This window comes from Onychomys torridus, chromosome 10 (assembly GCF_903995425.1).
Source record: "Onychomys torridus chromosome 10, mOncTor1.1, whole genome shotgun sequence".
Lineage (NCBI taxonomy): Eukaryota > Metazoa > Chordata > Mammalia > Rodentia > Cricetidae > Onychomys > Onychomys torridus.
Window position 1 is genome coordinate 75215687 of NC_050452.1, and position 15892 is coordinate 75231578.

Consider the following 15892-nt stretch of genomic DNA (forward strand, 5'->3'; position numbering starts at 1 on the left):
ATAGTTTGAGTGAGGAGTATTCAGTTCAAGTGTATGTACCTAAGTTTCTCCACTGTGCCTCATGAACTCTTCCTAACCCAGTTCCCTCAGGTGCCACATCTGATGGCTTCATCGCCACTATTAACACAATCTTTCTTATTGCCTGGTTTATAGTTTGCATGGCAGGGGATTGGATCCAGGGCCTTAAAATGCTAGGGAAGTGTTCAAACACTGAGCTCTACGCCTACCCTACCATGTGGTCTCTGATATTCGCATGAGTATTAAGGCTAAATAAAAAGCTTTTAAAGACCCTGCGAATCCTCTGAGATTTTTTTTTTTTTACACTAAATTTCATAACAGGAGAGGGTGAAGTTCTGAGGGGCCTTTAATAAACAGCACAAATGTGAAAGATTTGGAACACTCTTAAATGTCCCTGACTACATGTTTAGAAAACCTTTTCTAGTACTCACACTGAAAATGAAGGCCTTCACAACCTAAATTTGGGAATAGTCTCAAGTTAAAAAGAAGTCAGTATAACCTCTGGCCCAGAGCCAGGTCCCCAGGTTTGCAGACCAGGTGACCCACTGGAGCCAGGGAGGCCTGAATGGCCATGACGCACAGAATGAACGACCTACGTAATACCTCCCACACTGAAGGACATGTGACTCTGAGGGGTAAACACAGCAGCTGGTTTTTTATTCACGCCTATCTGATAGCTTCTCAGCCAAGCTGCTAACTAATGACACATTCCAGGCAAGAATTCCTGGCGGCCTTGTCCATGCTAGCCACACCCACAGCACACCTGAACAATTCTCTACCCAAGCATCAGCTTCCGAGAGCACCACATTGCGCTCCACTGCTTCCAGCCCTGGGAGCAACAGGATTGCCTCGGAATTTAAAAATGCCAGAGTGGGGGGGGCCCCCTGCCGTCCCCAGGTGACTATAATGCAGTCAGGCTTGGGAGGTCTTTATTACAGCCAGGATTTAAACCAAACAACGGGTCCGTCTTGACCTGTCTCACAGTCAGACGTGCAAGCCAAATCCCTCAGTGCTTGCCAGAGCTTTGTGGATAAAGTGAGGACATGACTGCTCTGAGGGATGGTTGAGGGGAAGGTTTTTGTTGCAGATGTGAGGGAGAGAACAGCCAGAGGCATCTGGAAGAATCCAGAGCAGGGAGAGAAAGTATAGACTGAAGCAGGACACGGGACGGGCGGGGGAGTGAGAGCAGAGGGAGGACAGAGGGAAAAAGGAGAGAGGCCTAAGAGTGTACGGCCCAAAGGTAGTATCAAATAGTATCAAATAGTATCAAGTAGTATCAAATAGTATCTTCAGCAAGCACCCAAGTCACCCTGAAAGGGTTGCCCACAGTGCATGTGCTGGTCATGCAGACTCTGGTGTCTCTGACAACCACGTCCTGGAGAAGAATCACCCTTTCCAGTTCGCTAGAGCCATGCCTTATCTTTAAACAGGTGGGTAAATCAGCCTCAGACACGACAGCCAGCTTCGAAGTCCTTCCCATTATTTTCAGCTCATGTTCCACTGCTGAGTGAGACATTTTTCATAGACTCCAGAGTGCTAAATCGCATCCCGTCAGCATGACAGTTGGTCTCTTTGTGCTTGTGTGTCAAGATGTGGGCAGGTAGTAAGAGTGCCCCTGGGGAAACACTCCCTAGTCTTACCTCATCACAAAGAAGAAAAAAAGGAGGAGGGCCAGAGCTCAACAATTTAGAATAAAGAAGACACTGTCCAAACCAGCAGCATGCCTAAGTAATAGAACGTCTCAAATAAGGCGGGTTTCCCATGAAAACTCGTACTAAACAGCAGGTGCCCTGCAGTCTGCAGCTCACTCTACCAGTTCGCTTTCCTCAAGATCTCTTCCCCATATGCTTTACTTGTTCTAGTAACAAAGCATGGGTCATGAGTTACAGCAATTCTTTAAGAAATTCAGAATACCCAATTATCATTCCAATTCACGGAGGACCTTAATTTCCAGGGCAAAACATCATATGCCAGAGAGTGAACAGTGATCTCTGCATGCATAAAAATGTGCTCGCTCTCTCAGAGTGCGGCAGGGTGCGGAGAAAGCTTACTTCTTCAGTGACTGGGGGGGGGGGCCCCTGACACACCTGACTGCCTGCAGAATGGGAAGAGGGTGCAGGCCAAGAGAACCCAGAGGGGCAGCAGTCAAGTGCTGCTGGCAGGGCAAAGGCCTCTTCTAGACAACTCAAAGATCCCTGGCCATGCACACAGCGCCAGGCACGTCGCGGTACTCACCTTTCTCTTCTTGGTCACTCGGCTGGAGGTGTCGCAGCATCTCTTCTCGGAGTCCTGCCTCTTCGCTGCTGCCAGCGGCTTGTCTTCCGCTTTCCGAGGGCGACCCCCCTTCCCCAGGGGCTGGGGAATCCTAGTGAGAAGGTCGAGGGTTATCTTCACCACCAAGCTCGTCGGTGGTGGAGTGTCCCTGAGTGGCGAGAGCAACTTGGTGTCTCCCAAGGGTAACAGGAGTCTGTCTTTGCGGCCGTCCTCCTGGACAATCACAGCCTGTCGGCAACCACTAGTCCTAACGCCGCCGCTGCCGCTGTGGGGTGGACCCTGGCTCTGAGACAAGGAGACAAGAGCAAAGTGCTCAGGGTTCCTGTCCCCACCATTGTCCTTTGGAGGCTGAGGGCCTGAGGGGGCCTTGGAGGGGGCCGGGGGACTCTTGTGCTTCCTCTTCTCGTTGGGGGTGGGCACGGCTGCCTGCGGCTTGGGCACGGCTGCCTGCGGCTTAGGGACGGCTGCCTGCGGCTTGGGCACGGCTGCCTCAGGCTTGGGCTCCCTATTGCCCACAGCACGAGGCCTGCCTTTCGTCTTCACCTTGGGTTTGTCTTTGGAAGTCTGCTCTTTTGAGCCATAGGGAAAGGGTCCAGGTTCACTCTCCACCTGCAAGTTGGCCTGGGGCTCTGCCTGGTTAGAACCCTTGGCAGGTTTTCTGGGTTGTTTGGTTCCGATAGTTTGCCGAGGTGGGGGCTCCTGCTGAGCAGGGGATTTCTGGCAGCTCCTCTTCCCGGGCTGGGGCCCTTCAGTGGGCCCTCGGAGAGCCTTGCTGGAACTCTTGGGGGGAGGGTCTTTGGACTCCGGGTGCTGCTGGTCGGTGCTGCGGTCCCCATCTTTACTCTCCTGGCGCCAGCGTGGAGACTCTGTGCCCCCTCGACCGTCGAGGGGCACTGACGGCTGGCTGACCTTGGTCAACCAATTGTCCAGCTGCCATTTGTTTGTTGTCGGAGGCTCAGGCTAGAAACCAGGACAGAGAAAAGTGTGTTAACCGATCCGTGTGGATAAAACTCTTTTGTTTTGTTTCGTTTTGTTTTTTCGAGACAGGGTTTCTCTGTGTAGCTTTGGAACCTGTCCTGGAACTAACTGTGTAGACCTGGCTAGCCTCGAACTCAGGGAGATCCACCTGGCTCTGCCTCCCGAGTGCTGGGATTAAATGCATGTGCCACCACCGCCTGGCCAATAAACTCTTCTTTTGTGTTAGTGGTTCAATTATACAGGGCTGTCCCCAGGAGAATTGCTCATTCTGAGCCTAGGAATTTACCTTCCATTCATTCCCCACAAATTACAAATCAGAGTCTGTAATGAACAATTTTGCAATTTGAGAACTTTGCCTAATAGATATCAACTAATAAGCAGTTGGCAACTACTGAGAAGTCTTTGTGGAATGTTTTTTGTCCTGATGGTTAATTATGGTTCAATTTGAACAGAATGAACACACTTGACTTGTAATGCAGGAGTGAGGGAATAAAAAGAACCCTTTTATCAACTAACAGGGACTCTAACACTCAATTTCTCTTATTTACTTACAAACAGTAATTTATATGTGATGGGATTACGATATAACACAGACATCTAATTTCCAAACTAGAGTGAAGTCATGTTAGCAGGGACTAGTCCCTCCTCCACTCTGTAAGGCAGTCATAACATCTTTTACTACAGGCAACCAGGTCTGAATTTGCACCTGTTCCTAAGCACAAAGACAGGAGTATCGATTATTACCCAAATAATTGATGGGGCAGATCAACAGAAGTTCCTAAAGCATCCTGTGATTCTAACTGTTGCTACTAAATTAACTGTTGATGAATGCCATGCCATGAGATATTGGACCATTCTTTGTGTGTGTGTGTGTATGTGTGTATACACACACACATACACACACACACACACACACACACACTCTCTCTCTCTCTCTCTCTCTCTCTCTCTCTCTCTCTCTTTTATTGGCAGCTTTTACAAATAGTTAAATCATATACAGACCACCAGAGTGCTAACTAAAACATATTACAAATGAGATCTAACTGATTAGATCATTGATAAGAGCAATCCAGTAGGTTTAACCTAATATAATTTTCTTAAATGTGTTTTAACGTGCTGGGGAACAAACTGCAAGCCTTGTGCCTAGTGAACCAGTGCTCTATCATTGACCTTTACCCTCAGCCTTGGAATGGAAGTTTTTCAAAGGGAAGATGGCTAACAATTGTCCGAAGTAAAATATACCAAATAATCCAACTTTGCAAAAACATGCAGGCCTAATACAAGACATACAGTGTAAGTGCATTTAGGTCTGGTAGGGCCAGAAAATAAGATGACCTAGGCTTCCTGTGCTCACAAAAGAACAACACCCACAATAGAACACCACCCCAAAGAATGAGAGAGGGAAGCCAGGAGGGTTCCCTTGGGCAGAAAGAGGCTGGGCTCTGTTCTGTTTACCCTATAATGTTCCTGTGGTCACGGACCTCTTGTCCTGCCTCCAACTAACACCAGCTCATCCAGGTGCTCATCTGAATTTCAGCCAGATGAAAAGACAACTGCTATAATTTGCGGGGCATTTTATCACATGGAAATATAATGTGTATTCAATAGTCTAACAAGGCCAGATGGTTAAGAATGTGGAATGGACGGGGCAGCGGAGTAGCTCCTTGCCACATGATTTCCTACTTAGGCTCAAGGCTTTTGGTAGCACAGTGGTGAAATGATCTGATAAAGCTGTAAGGCAGAGTACCCTGGAGCCAAAGTCTTCCCACTATTCCTGGGGAAAGGCCGGGATAGGTCAACACCTCTGGCTACCGCTGCAGCCCCATCAATCTCCAACAGGCTCCTTAGCATGTATTCATGTGTGGACCCAAAGGAGGAGTCACTTCCACAAGAACCCCTAAGACAGAGCAATACTGAGATGCACTCAGTAGTCTCTGAAGGAGTGTCCTGGCCACACTGTGTTCTTGGAGGTCCAGAAGGGAGCCCTATAGACCACTTTCCCACAGTAACCCTGAGTGGAATGCCCATCTGGAAAAATCTAGACAGCTCTTCCTCTGTACCCAAATGAAATTGCAAATGATATGGCAGCTTAAGGCTAGGAATTATTTGGGTTGAGATGTTTGAATAAGAGATTTGGCTAAATCAGATTCTAACTTTCAAACAGAAGCCAGATAGGATGAAGTTTGGCTTTTCCTTATGTACCCTTTGTTCCTCTCAATGGTGGTAAAACCTAACCACTGGACACTAGAAGTCAGTGAAGGCATGTGGCACAGTCTGAGTGTGTCTAAACACTCCTTTGGTTCCCCTAACCTCTGGAAGTAATAACAGATGTATGTCTATTTTAAACCTGAGTTTGATGTCTGGGGCCTATATAAAAGTGGACATCAGCTCCAAAAGCTGTCCTCTGTTCACCCTCAAGTGTGCCCCCACACACACACAAAATAAATAAGTGGGGCATGGTGGGGCATGCCTTTAAGCCTAGCCCTCGAGAGGCAGAGGCAGGCGGATCCCTTCCAATCCAATCTACAGAATGAGTTCCTGGGCACCTAGAGTTACATAGTGAGACCATATCTCAAAATTGATTAGTAATTAAAAACAGAAGTAGATGAGAAAGTTAAAGCTAGTATAGAGTTGATTATATAATCCATGTTACCCTCACCTAAACGGGAAAACTTGGGAGATTCTCATTTCAAAGGGGACAAAAAGTAGTTAAATAACTATGGGAAAATGAAAATAAACCAAGACAAGATATTCCCAAGAAAGAGCCTCAGTACAGAGCACAGGCCTCACACACAGAGACGCAGCTTCTTCACAGTGAGACAGGAACAGCTGGTTTACACCTAGGGAGTTCCAATCTACCTTGTTGGACTTTTGCTCATTTGGACTTTGGGGAGCTAGGGTATACTGCGTAGCTCGGGCTGCCCTCCAGCCTCAGGACCCTCAGGGGTAGGATTATAGGCACGTGCTCCCTCAGCAAGCTCTACTCCGGTCCTTTTTTGATCAACGAGACAAATGCATTTATAACAAACATGAGATTAAATCATTTCTCTATTTTTCTTCTTGGTGACAAGGGCCCTAGGAATGCTACAACCCAGCAAGGATGATTTTGTTTTGTTTTGTTTTTCAAGACACGGTTTCTCTGTGTAGCCCTGGCTGTCCTGCTGGCCTTGAACTCACAGAGATCCACCTGGCTCTGCCTCCCAAGTGCTGGGATTAAAGGCGTGCGCCACCACCGCTGGGCAGGAATATTTTTTTTAAGAGAGGGAATTATTTTTTTTTCCAAGTTCCAAGTATGCAGCCAAATGTGTTTAACTTAATCTTTTTTGAATTGAACTTCATTGTTTCATTGAACATTTTCTGTTAAAAATGTAACAAGCATGCACATTTTTCTTACTGAAGCTAAAGCGCAGGGCTAAGAATTCAGGTCAGCAGCAGAATGCATGCTGAGGATGCTCTACATTCATGTCCCAGGACCCAAAACAACAGAAACACTTCACACATGGCTCTGTGATGGCGACCATCACAGCATTATCTACACAACATGTTCGTCACCTCCCTCCTAAGATCCAGAAGAATCACGTCATACTGTCAGTGCCCCAGGAGGAACCAAGAGACCCACTACGAGTTGTTTTAAACTCGAAAAGGCTCCTCAAATGTAGTCAATGCTGATCCACGTTCATGCACTGTAAAAACCTCAAAAAACAAACCAGAAGGACACCCCTGACTGTTTGTCCTGTGCCAGCAGAGTCTGCCTAACAAACGGTACTGTACGCACTTCCTCAATCTCAGCCGCCCTCATTCAGGCTGAGGCCACAGCTCACTCTCCGGCCGTGCTCAGTCGCTGCATTAGGGGAACCACCATCTCACTGAGATGGACACAGAAAACTTTAATGCTGTCTTATCCAAAAGCCTCCTTCCTGGCATTCTAATCTTAAATACAGAGGCAGTATTCTCTAGAAGGGCTGGTCTCATGCAGTAGAAAGAAAATAAATAAGAATGCCTTCCCTTTCCACAAGCTCAGTTTTGATACTGCTACCTTGTTAGCTATTACAGACAATTTCTGATGTGTAACCAATCGGCACATAGTGTGAATTCTCCAGCAAAATATAACTCTCACGGCTCCCAGTCTTCCTGTTTGTTTATCTTTAGAGTTTCTTCCAGAGTGGGTATCAACACACTCAGTTGTCCCTACATTACCTGGGGCAGAAAGGACAAGACCCAGAGCCCCGGTGAATCATTTTGCCATTAAGTTACTGCATGGCGTTTAGTGATTCAAAAACAGAACTGACGACTTGCTTCTAGCTCATTTCTTTCATTTCCATTAACTCACAGAATTTTCAAAGAACTTCCACTGACACTAATACAGTAGTAACCTACTTCGAACAGGTTTTCCTTCTCAAAAGAATAGATGGAGTGCAGATACTCTGAGGAAGCGACGCTTGGAACCTGTCGTGCCCGTGTGTCTCCACGGCCAAGCTCTGGGGGAGCAGCAAGCGGAAGCACATGGCTCCATACAGTGGGGAAGCATCGCCCAAAGTCGAGACTTTCCAGGGTCAGGGGCAGTGTGTGGCTCTGACTCCCTCCCAAGAGCCAGCAGCACACTGCCATCTTGGATTGCCTTCTGAACGGGCCACACTACCTCGGGAGCCGGGGTCTCTAGGGGCTCGTTCTCCTCGCTGTCGCTGGAACTGCTCTCATTCTCTGAGTCCGAGGAGCTGTCTGACGCGCTGCTCTCCGACTCAGTACTGCTGGAATGCGCTGACACCACCACTGGTTCGGGAAGCGTCGGCGGAGCGCTGCAGAGCAAGTGGACAATCAGAGGACCATCAGAGGCACACAGGAGATCATCCCCCGTTGCCTCTGCCCATCCAGCTGCTCCTAGAAAGTAAAAGCACCCACGCGGGCTTACCATCCGGTGGATGATATGAACAAAACCTGGGGGTTGGGGATTTAGCTCAGTGGTAGAGCGCTCGCCTAGCAAGCGCAAGGCCCTGGGTTCGATCCTCAGCTCAAAAAACAAACAAACAAACAAACAAACAAAACCCATAAACAAAACCTGTGCCAGGTGCCTAACCAAGGGCTGGTAAACCTGGGTCCCTGGGTCCCTGGGTCTGGACAGCCTCCCATGTTTTCTAAATAAAGTTTTATTAGAACACGCCTGCAACTGTTTGTTGTCTTAGAGGCCATCTGTGGTGGCTTTGGTGCTTTGATAGTAGAGTTAAGCAGTTACAGAGAGTTCTATATCCCACAAAGGCTAAAATATTTACTATGTGGCTCACAAAGGTTACTGACTCCTACTATATATAACTCAAAACAAAAAGTGTAAAAAAAAAAAAAGCTAGCATGTAAAACTCTACATAGGGCCTAACTAACTACACAGCAACCAGACACCACTGAATACAGAGAGTTCCTTGGCAGGGTGAGCTCAGAAGTGGCCCAGTCACTTCCTGGTGGAGTTAGACAATAGGCCATTCTTTATGACTAGCTGGGCATGAACAACTTCAAGTTTTATAAGTCGGCCATTAACTGTAGGTCAATGAGAAAACATATGGACCGAGGCTAGACATATAGTTTCAAAGCATACGCAGTCTTAGCTGCCCTAAACGTTATTGGCTACAGCAGACATCTTTAACCATAGCCTGCAATGTTTCTGAACCTCCCTACAATATTCTCAAAGCAAACTCTTATTAAGTAATGAATAATAAACAATGTAATAAAAATCACTGGCTGGGTTCATTTTAGAGCAAACATCGTCCTGGGACCTTTGCTCCTCATGGGAGATGAGTCAGCTGCAGGGTGTGAGCCGGTGACAGCGGCGGGACCCACCGGGAAGAGAGCTCTTGCCCCTCGATGTCCCCTGCCCTCTGGCTTCACTGTGGCCTTTACCTTAGCTTTTACAACAGACCAGTTTGTCATAGTTTATGAGTCAACATGAGCCACTTGAAACTTTAACAAGATTGGATATAAACAAACAGGCTGGGCGTACGAATCTGTGAACTCTATAATTAATGCTTCCTTTACTGTTAATAACCACAATATCACTACTGACACTCAGGTTCTTTTCGGTGACCGTCTAAATGGCTGGGCACCTTGCAAGTCTTTGTCTATGAGGGACAGGTATTTTTCACCTTAAATTGTTACATTTAGTACCAGGAGGAAAATACTGTAAAAATAGTTTAAAAATTAGTTTCCATTTCCCAAACACAGAGCATTCCTTGTCTAAAACAGGGCTAACTCATTTGAAGGTAATGCAGCTCCCCTTGCATTAAATGTCCTACGAGTCACATTTTAAAGCAGCTGAAGCTAAGAAAAGAGAAACCCTGGGAACAAGCTCTGGAAGAATCCATTACTACTCATTTTGAAAACACAGTTATCCATCAGTTTCACAAATACATGAGTTCCTTCCTCTAACTTCTCAAACACTGGTCACACAACGCCAAGCTTATCCTTAAAATATTGTTGAAAGTCTCGATCTATACTCTATCTGGCCTCAAACTTTCTATCTGGTTGCCTCAGCTTCCCACAAGGATTACAGGTGTGCATCATTATTCATTATACCTGGCTCAATGTGTGTGTGTGTGTGTGTGTGTGTGTGTGTGTGTGTGTGTGTGTGTAAGCATGAGGGTAAACATGCACATGTGTACAAGTGAATACTTGTGTGTATGGAGGCCAGGTCAATATGAAGTGTCCTCTTCAATCAATTTCCAGTTTGGAGACAGGGTCTCTCGTGGACTCCAGGGAACCTGCCTGTTTCTATACCTGACTCTTCTTATGCAGGCGCTGAGTGCTTGGAAGGTGAGCACTTTACCGACTCGAACCCCTGAGCTCAAAGAATTTTAACCTCCAAAACCTTGCTGTGGGTGGTTGCAGGGCCTCTTCCTCCTTTACAGGGTTGATGACCTCCCACAGCTGACTCAGGTTTAAAATATAATCAAACTTTTCTTCCTGTGACCTGGTATCATCCCTTTCGTGACTCTACGGAGACACTAAGTCTTTATTCTCGTCTGGGTTAGGGGTGTGTGTGGCGAGGGAACGGCAGCTCTGGGGTCGATGGGGAGAAATGCACACGGTACCTTGGAGGCGCAGGTGGGGATGGAGGCTTCTCTGCAGCCTGGACATTCACGGTAACGTAAGGGTGGGAAGTTCCAAGAAAGAACAAAAACACAGGTTAGGACAAGCGGCTGGGGTGCCTCCCGTGGACTTAGAGGATTCTCAGAGTTCAACACTCACTTGTTCAACGTCGCTGTCTTCACTGTCGCTGAGCTGGAGGTCATCCTCGAGCATGCTGGGAAAAAAAAGACAGACAGCGGGGAGTCTGAGAGCGCCAATCATTGCGGGGGCATTTAAATAGAACACGTGCCTAAAGACGCCAAAGAGGGAGAAGGCCGGAATAAGCGAGAGGCTTGCTTAGCTCAATTTTCTAGAAACTCAAGCTTTACCATTTTATTTTAACACTGGAAGCAGATCAGCCAAGCTCCTACCATGTCAAAACCCGAATTTTCTGTTCTGAACCCTACAGAACTTGGCCATTTCTAATGTGCCCTAAGACGGTGCCCTCAACTCCTTCAGTGAGAGCATCTGCACAAATGGAGTCAGAGAACACATACACACAGCAAATACACTTGAATAACTTTCTTCCGTGGACTTTAAGAGAAGCACTCCTAATAAATGATTATCCTTCCATGTGCTGATGCTGAATGGGTGTGTGAAGTATTTAAACAGTGCTAAGCACACAAAACTTCAAGATGGCTGGACATTATTAATGTTGAACACTTTTTACAGGCAAAAAAAAAAAAATCATCCTCTTTTGTCTACTTAGATACAAATCAATGATTGATGTTCCACTAATTTAATTAGTGATACAAATAGCCCTGTTGTTGGTAAGAAAATACTTTAAATTTACAGGTACTAATTCTGGCAGGGGAAAACAAAGTCAGCCCATTCCCTAATATTTTTATCACTACACATTTCTAGGCACTCAGGCTCATGGCAAAACTTCAATGTTAAAATAAAAATGTTTCTAAGTAGTACATGTCTTCTCAGTTTGGGCACCTGCCCTCCCATTCTTCATGCTTTTTCCAGAGACCCCCAAATATCAAAGGCATCCCTCACTAATCATTCTCTCACACTTCTCTCCAATTTTATAAGCACGCTATTAAAGTTAGACGCAAAATGGAAAAAAAAATCTGTCTGTGTATTATTTATGTCCCAGAAAACAAACTAAAAATCATTTGGTAGCTCTCAAAAGACCTCCTTGGTAATTTGCACACCATTTCTTACTGAGGTACCATGAAGTAGGAGAAAGGCCTGGTTCCTTCAGGAAACCCTGGTTTAAACAGAATCACTACATTTTCTAATGAGATAAATTACAGAGCTGGGCTTTTTACAAACGACCGTGTGCAAATTCCAACAAGGGACTATTTCACCAGCACATGTGCTAAAACCCTGCCTTCGTAAGTTTTTAAAAATGAAAGCTGGGGGCGGGAGGGATGGCTCAGAGGTTAAGAACACTGTCTCTTCTTCCAGAGGTCCTAAGTTCAATTCCCAGCAACCTTATGGTGGTTCACAACCATCTGTAATGAGATCTGGCGCCCTCTTCTGGCCTGCAGGGACACATGCAAACTGAACGCTGTACATAATAAATAAATAATTTTTAAGAAAAAAATGAAAACTGAAGCTGGGTGTGCTGACTCACACCTTTAATGCACTCAGGAGGCAGAGGCAGACTGATCTCTGAGTGCACTCAAGGCTAGCCTGGTCTACGGTTTCAGAACAAGCTAGGGCTACACAGAGAATACCTGTCTCAGGTTGGGGATTTAGCTCAGTGGTAGAGTGCTTGCCTAGCAAGCCCAAGATCCTGGGTTCAATCCTCAGCTCAAAAAAAAAAAAAAAAAGAAGAAGAAGAATAAGAATACCTGTCTCAAAAGACAAACAATATAAAAGAGGAGACGGAAAGAGAGAAAAGAAAAATTTTAGATACTTGTAAGTTGAAGATCTCACTCAATGTTTATCAAGTAGAAACTAAATTCTTATTTTACCGTGTCTAGAAAACACAGCCTTCAGTCATGGGACTTGGCAGTTGGCCATCAGAATAGTATGCAAAAAAAAAGTTACTCAACAGGTTTGCTGCTAGGCTGGCTTGGCTAGGGGACCCATCAAAAGGTATTATATTTGGAGGAAAACTTCCCAAGGTATAACACAACGGGAGGGGGGAGCCTGGCCCCGGGAGCAAAGTGCACTCAGTATTAACCACAACAACAACACTGCAGGAGCTAACCTTGACCCTGAGCTACTGGGTTTATCTTGTATAAAAATACTCTTTCTTAATTTTCTGTACCACAGATGATCTTGTAGCCCCACCACACTCCCACCCACAGCAGGGAATTAAAAGGCCCATTCATGTTTCCCCCTTGCTATGGAATGACACCTAGCTTCTATGGATATATTCTCCTGAAGTCAGTAAAGGCACACACAGGAAGTTCTGACCTCATCTGAAAACAGCAGGTACCATGGAGAAAGTCTATAAATTTCTCCTTCTGGAGCTTAGATAGGATGAGAAGTCAACAGTAAAACATTATCTGCTATTCAAGACTCTAAAAGTAGACAGTGCTCGGTGAAGGAATACTGCATGAAGACGGACGGATCTGAGTATGCCCTACAAAATAAAAACAAATAATCTCTATGCCTTGTGTAAGCTATTGGTGCAGTATATACGCTCAGTGTCTCCTATGGTCTAAATCTGTGAGTATAATTGATTTAATAAAGAATTAAAAAGCTGCCCAGGCCTGGTGTGGTGGTGCCCACCTTTAATCCCAATGCTCACAAGGCAGAGGTAGGAGGATCTGAGTTCAAGTCCAACCTGGTCTAAAAACAAAGAGATAACAAATAAAATGTCATGGGCCAGTGAAATGGTTCAGAGTAAAGGCAGCTGCTTGCCAAGCAGGTTGACTGGGGTTGGCCCCCAGGTCCCATGTGTTAGAACAGAACTGACTCCTGCAAGTTGTCTTCTGTCCTCCATCACTATTCATGGGAACAGCAGGTGGTAGGTGAGTAGGCAGACAGACAGACAGGAAAATTAGGAGGAGGAGGAGTTGGAGGAGGAGGGGTTGGAGGGAGGAGGAGGAGGAAGAGGAGGAGAAGGAAGAGAAGCAGCCGCCATAGTGGCACATGCCTGAAGTCCTAGCACTTGAGAGGTGGGAAGGTTGAAGCAGGAGAATCAAAAATTTAAGCTCAACTACAGAGAAGAACAAGTTCAAACTCCAGGCCAAACTGGACTACGTGAGACTTCTCAAAAACAACAAAAGCAAAGACCGAACTCAGATGGGAATCAGCAGTCAGAAGTACTGGCAGAGTCTGCTGATCCAGCCAAGAGCAACCACAGAACCTTCCAGAGAACAGTTTACGACACCAGATGAGGGTGACTCAGCATTCACATCAGTGCGCTACCAGGAGGCAGGCAGTGAGATGTCACTTCAAGTTTTAACAAGGGAGATGTATAACACCTATAGTTTACTTAAAAATCATAACCAAATCTTGCTCATAGGGGAATTCATGAATGCTGCTATGATTTTTCAAAAGCAGAAAGAATCTCTACAGTTGCAGAAAGTGGAGCCTGGGTACAAGAGAGGGGTGCTGCTCATGTCTCCTGGTGTCCTCTAAGCAATTCAGGTCTGTGTGCTCTCTGGGAGGGGACTGGTCCCCGAACACGGAGGATGGGATGAATCACACTTGGGTAAGAACTTTGTTCCCTCTAAGTGAGAACTGAAATCTCCCAGATCCAGTCCAGCTCCTGCCTGTAAAACCTAGGCCAAGAGAGCAGCAGCCAGTGTATAAACGACAGCACAGGTGTGTGCTCTTGTGTTCCTGAAGTAGTGGGGTGGTACCTCAACTAATAACTAATAACATCAAACTCCCACCTGACAGTTTCTACAATTTATTTTTGGTGATACTTATCCACTGATGACACTTTCAGTTAGAGCTGCCCATGAGTACCCAAGTAAAACATTATCCATCAGTATACACTAACTTTTTATAAAATGTCAAGAGAAAAAAATTAATTTTCTTAATATGATTTAAGTTAACTGGGACAAGCAAACTGTGTCATCAGACCTCATTCTAAAGGACATTTGGGGATCAGGGATGTAAATTTCCAGGAGCCTGAGCAAGGCCCAGGGTTCAATCCCCTGGACTACAGAAAAACAAAATGCAATAAACAAGGCCAGAAGGCCTAGAGCCCTTCAGCTGACATGTGTTGCTATGGCGATTAAAATAGAAGCTGAGCCAGGCGGTGGTGGCGCACGCCTGTAATCCCAGCACTCGGGAGGCGGAGGCAGGTGGATCTCTGAGTTCGAGGCCAGCCTGGTCTACAAAGCTGTCCAGGACAGGCTCCAAAGCTACAGAGAAACCCTGTCTCGGGGGGGAAAAAAAGAAAAAAGAAAAAGGAAGCCGAGTGCTGTCCCAGTACAGGGAGAACTGACCCTCCCATCTGTACCAAGGGATTTAAAAACTAGCACTACTGAGACAACCTGAATACTCAGGTTTATTTACAAAAATATCAGACTTGCCCTGGCTGTCATTAACACCCCTTCCTTCTCCCCCAAGGCCAGGTAGCCCTGAAGTCACACCTTCCCTCTTTCAAACAGGATTTTCCAGGTAAGTCAGATTTCAGTGAGAGAGTGATTTTGGTCTTTACTCCTTTATTCAAAGCAGGGGTTGATTTCAGAGGCAATAAGCAAACAAATGAAGGAAAGCACCTTTTCCGGCAGCTCATCAGTGAGAGGAGGAGGAGGAGAGCGTGAGCAGCAGTGGGTGTGGACCTCTCTACAGCTCCTAAGGCATGGGTGCCACGGCCCTGAGGGGCTGCCAACTGCCCTGGGCTCCCAGAAAGGAACCGTAGTGCAGAAGACACAATAACCCTAGGAAGAGGAAATGTGCTGTGTGTTGTCCTGAAACTGCAGATCTTGGAAAGGAAGTGGACTGCTAAGGCAAGCACCATTGAACAAACATACCCTCCCTGAACTTGGAGACAAACAGTGCTAACACCTTGGTGATCAGTACTGGCAGGGTTTTGCCGAAAGGCTCAGAAGTAACTAGAGCTTAAGACACATTCACACAAAGGCAGTGTGTTCAAATAGACATTCCGCTTAGGCATTCAATCTACCACTTTGCTCCTCCACCCAAGGCTGTACAGACACAGGGTTACCACAGATTGTGAACAGTTTGGGCTGTCCCACTGGCCGCCTCCTCCCTTCCATGTCCTCTCTTCTTTCAAATGGGTAAGCTACTTCTAGATCTAGCAGGATCCAGACTGACTTTCTTTTTTTAAGTCAGAGCATAAACAACCCTGCAATTAACAATTCTGAAGTGCAAGGGACAAGAGACCATTGCCCAACACTCCACCAGCCGCCACTCAGGCAGCCTAACTACACGGGAGCCTGGATGTGGTCACTGGATCAAATTAATGATCTAAGGAACCCGCCACGCTAAGTGTGAGGACACTATGGCATAAATTAACTCACTCTCCACTAGAGGCAAGTACATAAAAGGACTTCCCTCTGCTCATGGGGTACATTTCATTTTGGCACCTGTCAATTATATGAACCCAGTACCCCACACCACCACT

At 46.2% G+C, this 15892-nt stretch overlaps 1 protein-coding gene across 4 annotated transcripts in view; it reads right to left on the minus strand.

Annotated features, from left to right (window-relative positions):
* Window positions 1-15892, minus strand: part of Aff1 (AF4/FMR2 family member 1) — a 165747-nt gene that overhangs the window by 14384 nt on the left and 135471 nt on the right. For all 4 annotated transcript variants that reach the window (XM_036200863.1, XM_036200861.1, XM_036200864.1 and 1 more), the window contains 4 exons: window positions 10501-10555; window positions 10344-10381; window positions 7910-8066; window positions 2254-3252 (listed from right to left, as the gene is read on the minus strand). In XM_036200863.1, coding sequence (XP_036056756.1) covers window positions 2254-3252; window positions 7910-8066; window positions 10344-10381; window positions 10501-10555 — 1249 coding nt within the window. The remainder of the gene's footprint in view (window positions 1-2253; window positions 3253-7909; window positions 8067-10343; window positions 10382-10500; window positions 10556-15892) is intronic.